This window comes from Helianthus annuus, chromosome 12, assembly GCF_002127325.2.
Source record: "Helianthus annuus cultivar XRQ/B chromosome 12, HanXRQr2.0-SUNRISE, whole genome shotgun sequence".
Lineage (NCBI taxonomy): Eukaryota > Viridiplantae > Streptophyta > Magnoliopsida > Asterales > Asteraceae > Helianthus > Helianthus annuus.
This window is the reverse complement of record NC_035444.2, coordinates 90480490-90500651: the sequence shown is the minus strand read 5'-3', so window position 1 is coordinate 90500651 and position 20162 is coordinate 90480490. Positions and strand designations below refer to the sequence as shown.

Below are 20162 nucleotides of genomic sequence, written 5' to 3'. Positions count from 1 at the left end.
CAGAAAACCCTTTAGAACAGTGGTGGGCTAACGACTGGGCAATTCAGGAATTATTGAATAACCCATATCCCTATGGAGAACCAGAACCACTTTACCCTGAACCCGTACCAGCTCCAATGCCGCCCATGAACCATGAGAATGTGGAAGAACTTCGCCACTATGGTGAAAAGTTGGTTGAGAAAGGAAACCGGATTCGCCAAATCGGAGAAAAACTCATCTGGAAATATGACGAGAGGGAAATGCAGTATTAAGAAAACAGTCGCCTAAAACTAACTAAAAAGGCCTAAAAAACATACCAATTTTTTTTTACATTTTTTTTATAAAAAAATCGCTAGTTTTTATACATGGAAAAAAATCTTCAAAAAAAAAAATAAAAAAAAAATTTTGTTGTATTACACATGTGCACTATTACGGATATAGTGCACATGTGTAGTACACATATAATCACATATAATGCACATGTGCAATACAACAAATTTTTTTTTTTTGAAAATTTTTTTATATATATAAAAAGTAGCGATGTTTTTATAAAAACTTGTAAAAAAAAATTGGTATGTTTTTTGGCTCTTTTTTTTAGGTTTTTTTAGTTAGTTTTCTAGTTTTCTCATTTAGATGTAGTTTTCTCATGATCCTCTCCCTATATATATATATGTGTGTGTGTGTGTGTGTGTGTGTGTATTTTCTGTTGATTTGATAAATATATATATATATATATATATATATATATATATATATATATATATATATATATATATATATATATATATATATATATATATATATATATATATATGTATAGGGAGAAGATCATGCGAGAACCGCCTCTTATTGTGAGAACCGCGAGAACCAATGTGAACACACCAAAAAATGCCTAAAAATAGCTAAAAATCACAAAAAAAAAAAAATTAATATTTTATATATAAAAATCGCTACTTTTCGAAGCCAAAAAAAAACTTTTATTTTTGCCACTAAAAGTAGCGATTTGAGCATAAAAAATATTAAAAAAATAGATTTTTTTATAATTTTTTTAATTTTTTTAGGTTTTTTGGGGGTTTAGTTTTTAGCATTTTAGCTTGGGGGGGTTAGGTTTTTTTTTTTTTGGGGGGGGGGGGAGAGTTTAGGTTTTTTTTGGGTGGGGGGGGTGGGGGTTAGGTTTTTTTAGCTATTTTAGGTTGTGTTCACATTGGTTCTCAAGGTTCTCACAATAAGAGTGGTTCTCGCATGAGCCCCTCCATATATAAATATAAATATATATATATATATATATATATATATATATATATATATATATATATAGGGGAAGGTTCAAATGAAAACCAATTTTGTTGTGAAAACTCGAGAACTAACTAAAAAAAGCCTAAAAAACACACCAAAATTTTTTTTTCAATTTTTTTTATAAAAATCGCAGGTTTTTTTATATAAAAAAAATATTTTGTAGTACACATGTGTAGTACACATACACATGTGTAGTATTACACATGTGCACTACAAAAAAATTTTGAAATTTTTTTATATATATAAAATTGCGAAAATTGGTATGCAAAAAAAAAATCGGTATGTTTTTTTGGCTTTTTTAATTAGTTTTCAAGTTTTCACAATAACTAGTGGTTTTCATTTGAACCTTCCCCTATATATATTTATATATATATATCACCTATATATATATTGATGCATAATTACTAATGTTCAAGTTTCAGTAATAGTTTGTAATAGATGCGTATATATGAAAAGAGTAAAAGTCGCAATGATCGACGATTTTGTTTCAGTGTGCTTGAGTGTTTTTTTGTATAACTTATTCTATGATATTAATACCTGATAAATGTTTACAATTCAGATATCAAATAAAGTAAATCAGGAAATCCAGAATAACAATAATAACGGGATAAAAGTGTTATCGAACACATAGTAGCTCAAGGAATCATAGATGCCATGCCATTTATTATCGACATTATTAATAAAAAGGCAGAAAATAATTCCATAATAGGCAGCAAACGTACGCCCAACGAACCAAGTCACAGCGTAAATGGAAATCACGGACTACTTCTCCAAGCTCCAATTCCAAAAAGAAGAAGGACCATCTCATATGGTTGTTCTTATAAAGAATTCTTATCATGCAAACCGATAGAATTCTCAGGCAATGAAGGGGCCATTTCAGCCTTGCGCTGGATAGAAAAGACAGAAGCAGTTAAAAAAATTATTAAGTGTGCAGATGAGGATAAGATCATGTATGCTTCTAATCTCTTTAAGAATGCAGCACTAGAGTGGTGGAATACCATTCTCCAGTCAAGAGGAAGTGACAAGGTTTACAGTATGGAATGGAACAACTTTAAGGAAAAAGTTGAAAGAAAGTTCTATCCTCCTCATGAAAAGGAGCAGATTGCCAATAAGTTTCTAAATCATAGAATGAGTGGGGTAGATTGCAGGGAATATACTACCACATTCTTTGAATATGCAAGGATAGTACCAACCCTAGCCTCCCAGAACCAGTATTAATCTCCCATTACATTTGGGAATTAATCAGTGAGATCAGACATGTAGTCAAGGCAGATAGACCACAAACCACTAGTACAAAAGTGACCATTAGACGCGGTTAAAATAGTTTTTAGTCGCGGTTTTGAACCCCGACTTAAAATGCCGTGGCTAAAAATGTATTGTTTATCAGACGCGGTTTGATAAACCCCGTCTTAAAATACACCACCGCGACTTCAAATTGTTACTACTTTTTGGAAAATGGTTTTAGTCAGTGTTTTAAACCGTGACTTAAAATCACTTTATAATTTTATATCAGCTTTTAGTCGGTGTTAGAGGAACCGCGACTTATAAGCAATTATGTAAAAAAATATGCAATTAAATTTTAAACAAATAAAAATAATAATTTGTAGTAAAAAATAAAAAAACTGCAGTCCAAATTTCAAACAATCAATTCATATATATATTCAACATAATAAGCCGAACATACTCAAATCGACCCAATACACATTCAACCCGAAAGTTTACACGGGTAAAATAACAGTCATTACTTATCTATTCAAAACTATATTACTATCCATAAAAAAAAACTACAATTAAACCAAGAAACACCTTGCCCTTTAAAAAAAGGCATCTCCTTCCTTGTCTTTTCTATTTCTTCATTCGTAGCCTACTTCGTGTCTGCACCAAGTTTCGTCGGTGGCCGTCAATATCTTTAACATAGCTTTAAGCTCAACTCTTTTTTTTCTTGCATGTTCCTCTTCAATCTCTTTTCACATTTCATGATATATAATGAACACGACATCAACTATCAACAAGACAAACGAAAAACGACTAAGTGAAATTTCTGTTTGGGAAGTAGTAAAAAAGCAAGTTAGTTATGAATCTATACATAACCAAAGCTTAAAATGTAACTAGTAGTTAAATGGTATGGGGAAGTTTATAATCTGCACACAAAACATCATAATCATTTATGTGAAAATGACGCAAGTTTTTAATCTAATAAAATTCCCCTGGTCCATTTTTATACAAGCCAAGTTTTTAATCTAATAAAATTCCCCAGGTCCATTATGTCTTTGAAAGTCACCTTACCGTTATAATCGGAGTCGTATACCTTGAATATAACTGAGATTATGTGTTTACAAAAGTTAGCTAATATCGAAGGTAAACCATATTCATGAAGAATTTTAAGCTAAACGAAAAGTCAAATTATATTTTTCTGAAAAAAAGGTGTCCATTTTGTTAAATTCATCGGTCGAAATGGGTCATTTTGATCATTTTCTCTTAAAATATAATAAAAAAACAAGATGCTTTAGCTAGCCTTGATCAAAATAAGGTGTGACACTTACGTTCAATCTTCTGGGGTATGCTTGCTTTAGGATTAAAAGCTGACAAGAATATCACAAAGTCCTTAAAGTTCAAACCATCCACCATCTTAAGCAATCTCTATAATAAGTAAAAAAAATTAAAAAAAAAAAACATAAAGCAAAAACAAGCATATCATTATGATCATGAAATACTCTCTAGGCATCCCAGTATATCTATTAAAATTAAAAAAATTAAAAAAAAAACATACCTGAGACAGAGGATTCATTGCAAATTCGGGTACCGAAAGAAACTCATCAGCAGAAATGAATCCCTTGGCATTGCGGTCGAGTTGACAAAATCTTTTATACAAAGAAACTATCTCTTGCTGGGAAACTTTAACATATTCAAACAAACATAATTACATAAAATGAGATCAATCAAGAAGTGAAGTGAGTGTGTTAATGTATAAACTATAAAGAAGAAGAGCAATATATATACTTACATAGATTATTGCAGTGTTCTTGAACATCTTCAATATCATATTGAGTTAGTGTAATATAACAAACACCCTTTAATCTGTTGATATGTTAAAGATTGAAAAGAGATGAAATCTTGGAGAATGAATAAAGATAGGATTGGTAGAAGAAAGATGGGGTATTAATCAATGAAAATATAGTTGTTTTTGTCGAAATGACAAATTTGTTGCTTTCTCATGACGGGGAAACTCATGTATGGCTAATTAGATTCTCGGTTTCCAACTCTAGCTTGCATCAGGCATTACGATACCAACTTTGCACGCACGGGTCTTGACCATCAGCCTGTACCATCATCAACAACTCTAGAAGCCAAAATATACAACTTTTAAACATTCCATTTTCATGATTTGTATGACGCCCCAATTAACAGCCCTAAACCAAAAATCGAAATCTAAAAAGGATCTAGGGGAAGAGGATTTAATAAAATCAAAGATCTGAAATGAAATTGCAAAAAATAAAAAGTAAAAAATCTAACTACACATGAAAATCCAGACGAACAATTAGTTTATATTATCATGACTAACAATTAGTATGTCTTTTCAACTTCCTATTCACCTGCAACTTAATATTTCTTTCAAATACACAAATCAAACACTTCAACCTAATTCCAGTAGCTAAAAAACAAGATGAAAAATTAAACTAACCTTAAGGGGGTTCGTTCGATGGTGGGAACAAAAGCTTCGTCTGGTTGTCGTACGGTGGTCGTCCGGTGGAGATTTGTCCGGTGGGGTTTCGTACGGTGGTGATATTGGAGCTCGTAGTGTGATTTTGGAGGTTGGTAGTGTTTGCTGTAAATGTGAATTTGGGGGGAGATTGGGCAAAAGTGACCATGGGGAGAGAGGGAAAAACCCCGCCTTTTCTGATAAAACCTTAGCCATTGATCACACTCAATATCAACGGCCAGTATTAACCCAGCCACAAACACACGGATCCAAGTTCATTAATACAAAAAATTTAAAAAAATCACACAAACATTTATGAAAAAAACATACAACTTCATTAATATTTATAAAATTACATAAACCTAAAAATTACAAAATAAGAAACCTAAAGCGTTAAATAAATTTCAAAAAGGTCGATCTTGTCGAACGTCTTTTTTTCCTTGCCGCGAAACTCTATGTTCGCCACCACCACCCGGTCCTCGTGGCTTAACTCGCCCCCGGGAACGGCTTCGTAGTAAGCCTTGAAACGCTCGAGCTTGGGACGTAGCTCGCGCCATTTATGTTGGCACGCGTTGACGTTGTGGCGGTCGTTATCGACGTTTAGTCGGTAGGCCGCAAAAGCTTCCGGCCAATATTTTGTTTGGCCCGGTGGCCGCCCCTTCATAGCGTCAACGACGCTTGTGACTAGGGCAAGTTCTTCTTCATGGGTCCAGGATGCCATAGCGGGTTCGTGGGATGTTGGGGTTGGGGTGACCGGTTGGGGCAGTGGGGGGATAGCGAATGTTTGGGATGGACCACGGTGGGGTTTGGGATGGACCACATGGTTGGGGTTTGGGGTGGACCACATGGTTGGGGTTTGGGGTTATTTATAGGGGATGTTGGGGTTGGGGTGATCGGTTGGGGTGACCGCTTGGCCAAGCCAACAGTTTGAATTTAAAAATTCAAAACTTTTGGGATGGACCGCTATGACGTGGCGGGTGAGCCAATGAGATTCAGCCAACTAGGATGGCCATACCGCCCCACGCCCGGCTTGAAACCCAAGCCCCAAGGGCCACGCCCAAACCCAAGCCCACCCGGGATGGTGGCTTGGGCGTTTTCCCCCTACCCACGCCCAAACTCCCGCCCCATACCCCGCAGTCTAAAATAACATTGATATTTCATGAAGTATAACTAAATTTCGAACCTGAAAGAAGATGTTCAGCAGATTATCGGTTACATAAACCCTAGAATTTAAGATGCTTTATTAATAGATTATTGGATGAGGTTTTTTACCTGGAAGGAGATGATCAGCAAGAAACTTGTTTGGATTTGGGATGATGAAGCGGCTGAAGATTTGGGTTTTTGAGAGGGAATTGGGAATTTGGTGTGTAGAATTTTGAGAGGGATTTGGGATGATGAAGCGTAGGGTTTGGGTTTTTGAGAAGGAATTTTGGGGGATAAAACTTTTTGATAAGTTTTTAGATGGCGCCATGATAGATTGGTGATTAAATTAATTAAAAATTAAACGATGACACACAACAATGACACACATATTGATGACACACAACGATGACACATACGTTTTGTTTAACTATTAAAAGTTAAAAGATGACACAAAATCATGACACACATATTTTAATGTGTTTTATTTTTTTGAAAATGACATTTAAACAATGACACACAAGAATAAGTGTCATAAAACATTCAAATTTTACCAATGATGACATTTTTTCTATGACACAAGCGTTTGTGTGTCATAAATTTAATGTGTGTCATTGTTCTTGTGTCATTAAAGGTATTTTTTCTAGTAGTGTAGGAAGCATGCCTTTTATCTCTATCCATATCATACTTAGAAAATTCAAATAATATATATATCTCCATTGTATCATACTTAAAAGGGGTTTTATAATTATATTTTAAGTCAGGGTTTGTAAACACTGTCTAAAGCTATGTAAGCGTATTTTAAGTCGGGGTTCGTATCAAAAGACGCGAATTTTATTAGTGTTCAGTTATATTTTAAGTTAGGGTTTGTAAACACCGTCTAAAGCTATGTAAGCATATTTTAAGTCGGGGTTCATATCAAAAGACACGAATTTTATTAGTGTTTAAAGGATATTTCGTTAGTATCATGATGTGATGAGATTGTGTGTGTATATTTAGACGGGGTTATGTGCATTACCGCGTCTAAAAACAAAATTGAACCTCGTCTAATGGTTACTTGTGTACTAGTGAACCATAGAAGAAGCAGTAGAACTAGCTAACACCTTGACAGGTGAATTGGTACGCACGCAAGAGGAAAATTAGAAAAAGAATCTAGCTCAAAAGATTCCCCAAGAATTACGTTATGGTAATTCCTATCGCGGGAAAGGAACAAGTTCTTCCTCTTCACCCTACTGCAAGTACTGTAAAAGAAACATTCAGGGAAATGCTTGATATACTGCAACTTCTGCAAAATATCAGGGAATAAGGAAGAAGACTGTAGGAAGAAAGCTAATGTTAGAATATGCTACAATTGTGGAGATCCTGGTCATATTAAGCCAAATTGTCCGAAACTAGCTCTAACGACAACCAACAAAGCAAAGGCAACAGAAGGACCCAAGAAGAATGCCAGAGCATCCGTTCTGACAGTCGAATAAGTCAAGATGATTCCATATGTGATTGCCGGTACATTTTTAGTTAATGATGTTTATGCTATACTATTATTTGACTCTGGTGCAAACCACAGTTTCATAAATACTTCTTTCTGCAAACTTCTCAATCAACCATTAACTAAAATTCACCAAGACTGTCTGGTGGAAACGGCAAATGGAAGTTCTATCAAGATAAGCGACATCCTGCAGGGAGCAAGGATAGAAATTTTAAACCATAATTTTACCACTAATCTTTTACCAATGAATCTAGCTGGATTCTATGTCGTATTAGGAATGGATTAGTTGGTAGCCAATCAGGCGCGTATTTTATGTGATCAAAAGTTTGTACAAGTAAGTACGCCAACTGGTGAACAGATCACAATTAAGGGAGATAAGCCAACAAGGTCAACAAAATTCATCTCTGTGATGAAAGTTGCAAATTATGCACGGGCAGGAGGAATGGTGTATATGATTTCGTAATCATTAACACTAAAGGAAAAGAATTAAAAGATATTCCTGTAATATCTAAATTCTCAGATGCTTTTCCAGAAGACTTACCTGGATTACCGCCAGATCGAGAGGTTGAATTTAGAATTCACCTGATACCAGGAACGACACCGATTGCCAAAGCACCACATCGACTAGCACAAACGGAGATGCAGGAATTGAAGAAATAGCTTGACGAATTACTAGAGAAAGGTTTCATACAACCTAGTTCATCACCATGGGAAGCACCTGTGTTATTTGTCAAGAAAAAGGATGGATCAATGCGTATGTGCATTGATTATCGAGAATTGAATAAGGTTACGATTAAAAATCGGTACCCACTACCGAGAATCGATGATCTATTCGATCAACTTCAAGGAGCCCGATTCTTTTCTAAGATTGACTTACACTCAGGATATCATCAATTGAAAGTACGAGAAGAGGACATTCCTAAAACTGCTTTTAGAACGAGGTGCGATTATTATGAATTTACAGTCATGCCATTTGGTTTAACCAATGCCCTAGCCGCATTTATGGACATGATGAACAGGATATGTAAACCATACCAGGATAAATTCATAATTGTCTTTATAGATGATATTCTAATTTACTCTAAGAGTAAAGAAGAACATGCGAAGCATTTGCATATACTTCTGACATTGTTGAGAAAGGAAAAGCTTTATGCTAAATTCTCAAAATGTGAATTCTGGTTACAAGAAGATCAATTCCTTGGACAGTTATTTAATCATGAAGGAATTTATGTGGATCCCACAAAGATCGAAGAGATTACCAAATGGAAAGTCCCTGAGTCACCTATATAAGTGAGAAGTTTTCTTGGACTAGCAGGGTATTATAGACGTTTTATTCAAGATTTTTCTAGAATAGCCATTCCATTAACCAAACTAACTTGCAAGACAGTTAAGTTTGAATGGGGACCAAAACAAGAGGAAGCATTTAAGATTTTGAAGCAAAGGTTAACCAACACACCAATACTCGCGTTGCCTGAAATTGAAGACTTTATAGTCTATTGTGACGCGTCTAAGTTAGGATATGGATGTGTGTTGATGCAACGTCAAAAAGTAATTGCTTATGCCTCTAGACAACTTAAGAAGCATGAAGAGAATTATACAACCCATGATCTAGAGTTAGGAGCGATAATTTTTGCCCTTAAGATTTTGAGACACTATCTTTACGGTAGTAAGTTCGTTGTCTTCACAGACCATAAGAGTTTAAAATATATTTTTGGGCAAAAGGAATTAAACATGAGGCAAAGACATTGGATGGAAATTCTTAGTGACTACGATTGTGATATCCAGTATCATGCAGGAAAGCTAACGTAGTAGCTGATGCCCTAAGTAGGAAATATCATGAAAAGCCAAAAGAGTGCGTGCTCTCAGACTAAACATGCAGGTAGATTTAAATGAGAAAATTAAAAAGATACAGGAAACAACAATCAAGGATGATGCTGAAGGTTTGAAAGGAATGATTAAGGAATTAGAAAAAGGAACATATGGAATTTGGAGATTCCATAAGAAAAGAGTCTGGATACCTATCCAAGGGAACCTACGCAATCAAATATTAGAAGAAACCCACAAGTCCAAGTAAACGATACATCCCGGTAATGAAAAGTTGTATCAAGACTTAAGAAAGAATTTCTGGTGGATAGGAATGAAAAAAGATATAGCAAATTATGTTGCTAAATGTTTAACTTGCTCACAAGTTAAAGCTGAACATCAGAAACCTTCAGAATTATTGCAGCAATTGGAAATGCCAATTTGGAAATGGGAATTGATAACAATGGACTTTGTTACCAACTTACCCAAGACATGAAAAAGTAACGACACAATCTGGGTAATTGTAGACAGATTAACTAAATCTGCTCATTTCTCACCAATGAAGGAAAGTTTCAGTATGGAATAATTAGCTAAGCTATATGTAAATGAAATAGTTTCATTACATGAAATTCTTTTATCTGTTGTGTCTGATAGAGACAGTTGGTTCACTTCTCATTTTTGGACAAGTTTCCAAAAAGCAATGGGAACCAGATTAAATCTAAGTACAGCTTATCATCCTCAAACAGAGGGTCAAAGTGAAAGGACAATCCAAACCATGGAAGACATGCTTAGAGCTGGTGTAATTGATTTTGGAGGAAATTCGGATGATCACTTACCTTTAATAGAATTTTCCTACAACAACAGCTATCATACCAGCATCAATGCTGCACCATTTGAGGCGCTCTATGGACGGAAATGTCGAACACCAGTATGTTGGGCAGAAATTGGAGAAAAGCAACTATCAGGTCCTGAGATTGTATAAGAAACAATTGACAAAAATATTCAAGTCAAGGAAAGACTGAAAGCAGCACGAGATCGTCAAAAAAAGTTATGCTGATAACAGACGCAAGCCACTAGAATTTCAAATTGGAGACAAGGTATTGTTAAAAGTTTCTCCATGGAAAGGAATTGTCAGATTCAGTAAAAGAGGAAAGCTAAGCCCAAGGTATGTTGGACCTTTTGAAATTATCAAAAGAACAGGACCAGTAGCTTATCAGCTACAATTACCAGAAGAATGGCAGGAATACATGATGTATTTCATGTGTGTAACCTCAAGAAATGTCTCGCAGATGAATCATTGGTAATAACTCTTCAAGATATAGAGGTAAATGAAAAACTTAAGTTTGTAGAAAAGCCAATTCAGATTGAAGATAGAAAGGTCAAGAATCTCAAACACAAGAGATTAATTCTGGTCAAAGTAAAATGGAATTCAAAGAGAGGACCAGAGTACATATGGGAGCTAGAATCAGAAATGCAACGGAAGTATCCACACCTATTCCAGTGAATCTCGAGGACGATATTTAAAACAAGGTGGGGAGAATATAACAACCCTCGAAAACACCCTATAACGTTCCGTAATCGAAAAACCAAACCCGTATAACATTAATTTTAACAAAAAAATGAAAAAATCAAGATTTAATCACCTGTCGCGGGCCGCGACAGGATCTAAGGGGCCAGTCGCGGGGCGTGACGGCTTGTTGTCTTGTCGGACACCCAGAATGCCACGTGTCCCGTAACGTGTTAGACCTAGTCGATGATTGGTCAAACCTAGCCGTAGCTAGGTGACCCTCGCGAGCCGCTAGAGGCTAGGCCTCATCCCGTTGCGGGGCGCGAGAGACCTTGATTTCACCTATAAATTGAGCAATTTAGCAGCATTCACAATTCGTTCAGTTTTCTTTTCTCTCTCACGAAAATTATAGTAATATTACCCCCTAAAACACGAAGCTCTGCCCCGTTGTAAGTATTTTAACCCCCCGATCACTAATTCGTTACCCTACTTGATTGATCTAGAACCCAGCAACGCATGTCTAGGCTCTGCCTGACTAAGTACGTTAGGGTTCCGTCTCGTGTTGTATGGTTAAGATGATTTGGGTTATTTTACTAACATACGTGCATTGTATGTTTTTAATAGAAACTCAAGAAAATAATCAGGAAATATCACCATGAAGCCCATAGAAAAACATAAGTTTACAATGTAAGTCATTATCCTTTTCTCACAGTTTGTAATCCATGATATTTAAAATGCTTTGCAAAACCCTAAATGTTTATCAATTATACTTACAGTGATTAAGGTCTTTGTATTCTACAATTACTGCTGGTATGTGGGATTTTGTATACACTACTAATCAAGCGTTACTATTGGAAAAGAGTTAGCCAATCGTAATATGACCACGGTTATTGTAACTGCCAACATGACAAATACTGAATGAGTAATTGGGTAGATATAAACATTGTAATCGCTTTTAATACTGTAAAGTTATAAAAGCTCATTTTTATAAACTGGAATGTACTTGCCAGTATTTCTTGCTGATAAAATATTTTTAAAACGCGTTTCAGGTAACTTGATGTGAAAGCTATTAAAAGCCAGCTATGGAGCACTGAAAGCTTAAAGAAAGTGGCTATAAAGTTACCTAAATAAAAAGTTTATGTTTTTCAGCAACTAAGGGTTTATCCCTATAAAGATATTATAAATGAAATATGGGTTTCATCCCATTTGTTTAATATAAAAGTTTGGTGTTTTGAAACTCTGAAATTATTTCCTAACTACGGTCCTGATGCCTCATTTCCGCTGCCAAATTAATAAACATCGATACCACTTAACTGGTTCGCGGCTCCCACTCCCGGGTGGGGGGGTCGGGGGTTGCGACAGTTTACGTTTCTGTCTTCGGTGGATGTAAAATATGTCAAGATATTCTTTTGAGTATATTTCTTTCGACTACTATACTGAACCAAAATAGAAATCGATTAAAACCCCACAGTCTAGCGCGAGTAATCTTACTAGTTAATATACATTTGCAAAATTGGATGAATAGCAACTTTACATTTTTTTATTTCAATACCCTTTAAACTATAATAGCATACCCTTTTATCCTAATAGTTTTATCATTCACTTACAACTTTAGTAAGTTTTTTTTATAAACACTAAAAACATGATTGCGTTTAATTTTTTTCTCAACTTTCACATATAAGTTTTGTTGACATAATAAATAAATACATTTGCAATATTTGCTAAACAGTGACCTTAGCTTTTTTTTTTTTAAGTTTAATTTCAACCCTTATACTATAAATAATATCCTTTTAACACATTAGTTTTATTATTCTTTTATAACCTATATTCGTTAAATTAATTTTTTTTATAAAAACTAAATACGTGATTATATTTAATTTTCCTAGACACTCTGATACAAATTGTGTTTGAAATAGTGGTACGGTGACTAACCAAACTGGTACCAACTTAACAATTTTAGTACATGTATCGGTGTTATTAGAACCGCTATAGGTAATAATTTTTAGGCTACATGGTGTGGGATAAAACCCTAGGGGATTTATGATGCCACTTCCGCGTCGCGTAGGTTTTAGGGCAACCATAACACCACCGTTTAACATTGACTGTGTGGAATAAAGCCCGTTTTAATTATATAAGGAATATTGGATTTTAGTATTCCCAACTATTCGACATTGACCGCCAACAGTCCGAACTTAAAAAATAACCCCTGGTAGTCCCAGCTATTAACATATTGGTCTCCAATGGACCCTGACTGACAGAACCCAAACGTCGTTAGTCTCCGGAAAAACGTTTTTGGCTAGAAAATTCATTTTTTGCCGGAAAACTCAACGTTTTCGTCCCAAATCTCTTTGTAACTTTATTACGGAACTTTAGATACCTTTTTCTAGTAATGGCCCAATTATCGAAGTCGTCGGAAACTCCTTTTTGGTCGAAAAACTCAACTTTTTGGCCAGAAAACTCAACATTTCTCGTCCCAAACCTCTTTGTAACCTTAGATCGGACCATCGGAAACCTTTTTCTAGCCAAAAACGGTTTTCCGGAGACTAAAGGCGTTTGGGTTCTATTAGTTAAGGTCCATTGGTGGCCAATATGTAAAAAGTTGGGGCTACAGTGGTTATTTTTGAAGTTGAGACTGTTAGTAGCCAACAACGAATAATTGAGATTATTAAAATCCAATATTCCATTATATAAAGAAGAAAGAAACGGAGAAAAAAATTCTGATTGGATATTGTACAAGTGAGCCCCCAAATGTTACATTTAACGCTGGTTATGTTGCTGGCGAACAAGCCCATACCCCCCCCCCCCACCCCTAACGCCTAGGCAATGGTGTGCGAGGCACTATAGGGTTATGTGCAGGGTGTGTTGCTCCACACCATGGTGTCTTATGATTTTCGATCGATTTAAAACACAACTTTATTTTTTTCGATTACATCATTCAACTTCTGTGTGATAAAATCATTTGAATAAACTTTTTTTTATAGTTGTCGAACCGAGTCTTACAAATTTTGGCATCTCACAACAATGTACGGGTTTAACCGATTAGTTAATATAAAAAATTTGATAATTAATATGTATTTTTGCATTAAGTTATCTTTTAAGAAATTTTGAATGATGAAAGAAATGATGTATGTGATTGAGAAAGATATATAGTGGGACCTAATAATATTTGATGGTTGATGGGCCCAATCGACATAGATGGCTAATGGCTTGCATTTATGTCAATATGTCATGTTGGCCAAACTTGTCCTCACCAAATTCAGCATTGTCATTCCATGTTGCTCCTTCATTCCGCCATAAACATATGATTATATCTATACGTATATACATACACTATTACAGATGCATGATGCATATATATGACAGGACCCACACGATGTTTGGATATAATTTAACCCGTGCCGTTAACACGGTTTGGAGAAGACGTTAACCAGGGTAGTCTATGTGTTCCCTCATCTCACTTGTGCATGTGCTTTTGCATGCAAAAGTTTTCATGTGATACCCATATGATACCCTACCCCACTCATCTTCTTTTGATTAAAAAAGGTTAACTATATCTTAATAATTTATTTGTTCTAGATAAAGAAGTTTATTGACTTATGATCTTATGCTAAATTATTGAACAATGTAATAAACTACAAAAAGATGCAGGGTCGGTTTTGAGGTTTTGAAAGGTGTACAATTGCCAAGGGTGAAGGTATCAAAAACATTTTTGGACTCAAAATCCACCTATTATACACATTAGTAAATTATGGTTTATTGATGGATATATTTTACAAATTTGAAAAGTCTTGCAATTTACACACTAACGTTTCAATTTATTGTGATTTCAATTCACATGTCTAACTCCATCCGCATTCCTGTTTAGTCTAGGTCACATGTTGAGAACATACCTTTGCAGCTGGGAGAAGACTTCATTTTATAGGCAGAAAGGTCTGCCCTGGGAAGCTTTTGCCAGCTCATACCTTCTATACATGGTAAGACTTATCTCCTGGTGTTGTTGCTTGTGCGGATGACCTTGCCTCATTAGGAAATATCAGATTGTGCATCTTTATGCAATTTTATTTACTTTTGGACAAAGTCATATCATTTTACCTTTGCAGGTTCAAGACCCAATGTGTGTACACTAATATGAGCACCCAGCTTCTGGCTTCCAGCTTCCGATCGCTGGTGTGACTTTGTTTAACTTATTGTTTCAGCTTTGCTAAGTGGGAGCTTCCGGGCACCCATGTCATCAGCCCCACAATCATAAGTTTCTATGTTGCAAATATAGGTACTTATGACTCGAATGGGTTGTTGCTGTTTTTTAGAGATTTAGCTATGTTCGAGTATGCGCCTTAGCTTTATGTATGTTTGTACATTAGCGTGTGGCTTATATGAGAGAGCTATATGTCTCTTTTTCTTAGCTTCTTGCTTTTGACGTATTTTTGTATTATTAGTTTTTGTGTAAAACTTGTTTAAGGAATATGTGGGGACCTAGGAGCTACTATTTTTTTGCCTTGTGGCTGAAAGCATATTGGCAGAAGCTATAATTTTTTGTGGGTTTTTGAAACGTTTCGTTCCTTTTGGTTTCTCGCCATTGCTTTGATCCACTTGTCCACTTGCCTATGCAAGTGGTACCAGACGACCATGATTTGATTGATGGGACAGCGCCGCAGGTAGGCCTGTAAACGAACCGAACGTTCATGAACTGTTCATGAATTTGTTCGGCGGGAAGTTCGTTTATGTTCGTTTATTTAATAAACGAACGAACACGAACAAAACAATTTGATCGTTTAATTAAATGAACGAACATGAACACACCTTGTGTTTGTTCATTTATGTTCGTTCATTTATGTTCATGAACATTTGTTCAAATTTTAGTAAATACATAAATAGTTAGATTTATATAAATATTAGATGTTCTAACTACTTATATTAATATGACTAATTAGTATATTTATGAATTCTAATTTAGATGTGTTTCCGGATGAATTGTAATATATTAGATTTGTTTGTTTATGTTTATTCAAATATGTTCAATTTTTTTTATGTTCGTTTGTGTTCGTTAATGTTCGTGAACTGTTCGTTTAGGCTTTAAACGAATGAACATGAACGAACACGAACATGTCCGATTTCTTAATGAACGAACACGAACAAAAACATTGTGTTCGATTATATGTTCGTGTTCGTGTTCGGTTAAAGTTAAAGTTAAATGAACGAACACGAACATGCCTATGTTCGTGTTCGTTCGGTTCGTTTACAGGCCTAGCCGCAGGGAAGGTATTATTGCCCTTGGCTTCGAGCTGGTGGCGGTTTCGATCCTGGCCCTCCACCTATCCGTAGATATAGGGATTCAAATTTTGAATTTATGGTTCTTCTTTATAACCGTGTAACTTCCTTTATTCTTTTCATCCTTTTTCTTTTGCTATTCCCACCGAAACACATTGGGTATTCCAGCGAAATCCTTTCCTATAAATCGGTTAGTGTTTCCTTTCTTGTTCCTTGTTTGTGATGACGAGTTCTAAGAATGATATGTAACAACCCGCACGTTCGTGCGTTGTTACTACTCGTTATACTCGTTAGCCTAGCACCAGAGATTCGGATCATAGTGTACCTATATCGCATATATAGCTATATCGCAGTATTTTCGCATAATTTCGCATACTTTATCGCTATCACATCACAATGTACTTGCTGACAACCACGAGGATGTCGAGTGAGGACCAATTCTACCCTCCTTGATAGCCGTGATGTGTTGCAGTGCTACTCAATACTCAAAAACGCACTCGCAGGCACGCGTAACTAGATTATCGCAGGATTTGGAATATGGATATGTATACACGACCCAACGTAACTAATTATAATGAATATATGAAAATGTGGATGAAATTGTGTAACCAAACCATCGCAACGCTTAACGATCGAAACGAAACATCGAAACGCAACACGCTAGAGACCACCGATCGAGTGACTGATCGATCGAGTGGCCACCCGATCGGACAGCCACCCGATCGGACTGCCATCCGATCCATTGCACTTCTTTACCCCCTCTCCTCTCTTGCCTATAAATAGCCCTTGTCACATCACTGTTCAAGTGATGTGATAGCTCTCAACCGACCAGCATGCTTTTGGACCTTTTTCTCTCGATTCCTCGCGATTCTTGTAAGTTTTCAACTCAAATCTTGTACTTCTTTGATCTACACGCATTCCTCCACCTTTCTATCTTTTGAATCTCAACTTTTAACCGTGAAATCAATGGATTTGAGGTGTTATAGGGTGATGTCATCATGAAGTTCTTATGAAATTCAAGTGTTGGCCTCATTCCACCAAGAACAACTCAGATCCGAAGGATTTCCACAAGAATAAACAACATTTTCACACAGATCTACACATAATCATGAATAAAAGGATTGAAAGATGGTTTTCCAACTTTCTTTCAACTCTTTTACACTCAAAGCACTCAAGACCGATAGAATCGGAGCTTGTACCGACCTTCTACTCATTCTTAGTGTCGTGTTGGTTCAAGATCTGGTTTCTAACGCAGAGACGTCCGATTTCGGGTTAACCAAGAACGACCGTCACGAACCAGTAAACCGGTCAGATTTGGGTGATTCCTGTCCGATCGGGTCCCCTGGTTCGAGATGGGGTTTCTGTTGTTTAGCACGTCACAACACCGTCTCGATCAAAACCCCCAAAGACCTTCAAAATAGTCAAAGTGCCAAGGACAACTTGACCGTTTGGACGGATTGCCGTCCGATCGGACAGGCATCCGAACGGACAGGACATGTCATCTGATAGGACAGGCATCCGAACGGACAGGACATGTCATCTGAACGGACAGGACATGTCATCCGAACGGACAGGACATGTCAACCGAACGGACAGGACATGTCATCCGATCGGACTGCCATCCGATCGGGTTACACCTTGGGTTCCACAACTTGACTTGATTTCAATAATTTGGAGTTTAAACATTGAACGGACTACCACCCGACCATGTGGTGTTTAGACTTCAACACTTAAACAATTTTCAACGTATTCACTGAAAACGGATTGTCACCCGATCGGACTACACTCCGATTGAGTGACAAACTGTTGTGAACTTGTTTTCACTAAAGTGTCCACCACTCGGGTTAGCACCCGATCGAACAGCCGTTCGATCGACCGACCTGAAAGGATGAGATACTTCTCTGTTTTCAAAACGCTACAACGAAAACTTCAAAAGGCAAACCATCATACACAAACACATCCTTCCTCAAGGAGGAAACAATCCACTCGAAAGGTCACCCGACCGGACGACCGTCCGATCGGATTGCCACCCGATCGGATTACCGTCCGATCCTTTGACACTTTGCACTGATTTACGCGCCGCTCATCACTTACGCAAACAATCTGTAATCAGGATAATCTCAGACGCGTTCCCTTCAATCCAACCAAGTTGTGTTTGCTTGCTGAGCACCGACTGTGAGTTTACTCGAACCCCTTTTTATCGCATTTTGGGTGTAACATACGTTCCTATTAAATGGAATTTATCTAAACGAATCATTCAATCAAACTGTTTATCACTTGCGAATAACTGTTATGCATACTTACACGTGATGCTAGTTACATATGTGTTAGGACTTATACTCGCGATGTCCCGCCTTAACTAGCATAGTACTATAGCACCCGACGGGGTCTAGTTAGGATGAATAGCAATCGCAATCGCAGCTTGAGTGACTTAGCTGGTAGTATCTGTTTTGTATGCATATATGTTGAGGTATCTTGTTATGTATTTGGTAATTCGCAACACTTTTTATCTATTTCTCGCTACTATCAAAACTTGTATACTCGCCAATACTTTTGTATTGACGTTGTTTTAACGTATGTTGCAGGTTTAGTCGCAGTCTACATCAAATCAAGCTAGGAAGTCCAGAAACTCACCTAAAAACCTATGTTATCGGATTTGTATTGTTCGAGAGGACAAGAAATCTGTGATACCTTATGTGATTGTATTGTTTATTAGTATGGGATAATGAACGAATTAAATACTGTCGCAGTATAGTTGTTTATGGATTCTCTTGAGCAATCTGATTCGCCTAGTGCCGCGCCCCGATGATTCCGCCATCGGTTGGGGTGTGACAGATTGGTATCAGAGCCATAACTATAGGGAATTAGGCAAGACATGACCTAGTCCGGGTTAATGCCTTAGAAACGACCTAGTCTATAGTCTAAGTACCAACAGGCCGACTCGTACGAACCCAGTAGGGTTTGTATGGGCCTACTTGATGCTCTTGATCGAAATTGCTAAAAAACTACAACTTTGTGTGAACACCGCGTACTACAGCTTCACACGAAGAAGCCTTTTCTAAGGCTGAAATACTACTTAGCCTTTCCTAAGGCTGACACAATGCACACGTTTTCGAAAATACTCGCATAACGAAACCGAGTGATCCAGTCGAGACCAGGTGTGAAAACCAAGAACTCTCGATGAGATCGTTCACTCAGCGTATTTTTCTAGCATGAGAACCTTTCATCGAGCTAGGAGTGACATCCACATCTCGACGAAAGTCTCCATTTCGAACTCTAGTGGAACTCACGAATTTATTCGAAGAGCATAACCACAATTAGGAACGAAGTTGTTAAGTCAGGGGTGAAACCCGTATCTTAATAAACCATTCCACTCTCTATAAAATGGTTTTCGAAAAGCTCTCACCAAGGACTCGACCATAACGATGACTCGAGCCATGAGCTGCATCCCAGTGGAAGCATAAGTCTTCTAGGTCAATGCTCGTGCACGAACTTGTTGGGTATAGTTGGGTTACCTTGGGTAGTCGACGCCTAAACACCCGAGGCACTCCGATTATCTTACTAAGCCTACGACTCGCCGGTTTACGCTTTAATGAACTTAATTACGCTTTATGTGTTTATTATACGCCTTATCGATTTCTCAATTTACCAATTTTCACTCCTTGTTTTACAAAAGCACAACTCGCACAGCCATCATAATCTAAAACGAAGACCGAATGTTCGCAACAAAACTAATGTCTAATTTCTCACTCTCGCTCTCTCTCTCTACATCGCGTCCTCGCGTATTCTATACCGACATGTATGTATACAAGTATAAGCTACAACTAATTATATATACAAGCAAATCAACTGTGAAGGAACTTAGGAATCTCGTGTCTCCTATGTGAAATCTATTATATTACACGCTACAAGTTTTGATCACGCTCAATCGCATCGCAAACTGAAAAATCATTATGATCGAATCTCACTCCAAATACCTCTCT

At 36.8% G+C, this 20162-nt stretch overlaps 1 protein-coding gene across 1 annotated transcript; it reads right to left on the bottom strand.

The window, feature by feature from the left end:
- Nucleotides 1-2907: 2907 nt before the first annotated feature.
- Nucleotides 2908-5696, bottom strand: LOC110893216. The gene is made up of 6 exons (XM_022140332.2): nt 5553-5696; nt 4958-5172; nt 4280-4353; nt 4046-4170; nt 3819-3915; nt 2908-3277 (listed from the first exon to the last, which is right to left on the bottom strand). Exons 1-6 carry the CDS (start codon nt 5694-5696, stop codon nt 3243-3245), a joined length of 690 nt encoding a protein of 229 aa, XP_021996024.1. The 3' UTR covers nt 2908-3242.
- Nucleotides 5697-20162: the final 14466 nt, after the last annotated feature.

Bases quoted from the DNA above. Each gene is read 5' to 3' on its own strand.
- LOC110893216 (XM_022140332.2), bottom strand. From the start codon at position 5,696: ATGGCATCCTGGACCCATGAAGAAGAACTTGCCCTAGTCACAAGCGTC. The intron at 3,916-4,045 runs GTATGTTTTTTT...TACTTATTATAG, and splicing joins CAATGAATCCTCTGTCTCAG to AGATTGCTTAAGATGGTGGA. The intron at 3,278-3,818 runs GTAAGTGTCACA...TCTTGTTGATAG, and splicing joins CATACCCCAGAAGATTGAAC to TTGATGTCGTGTTCATTATA.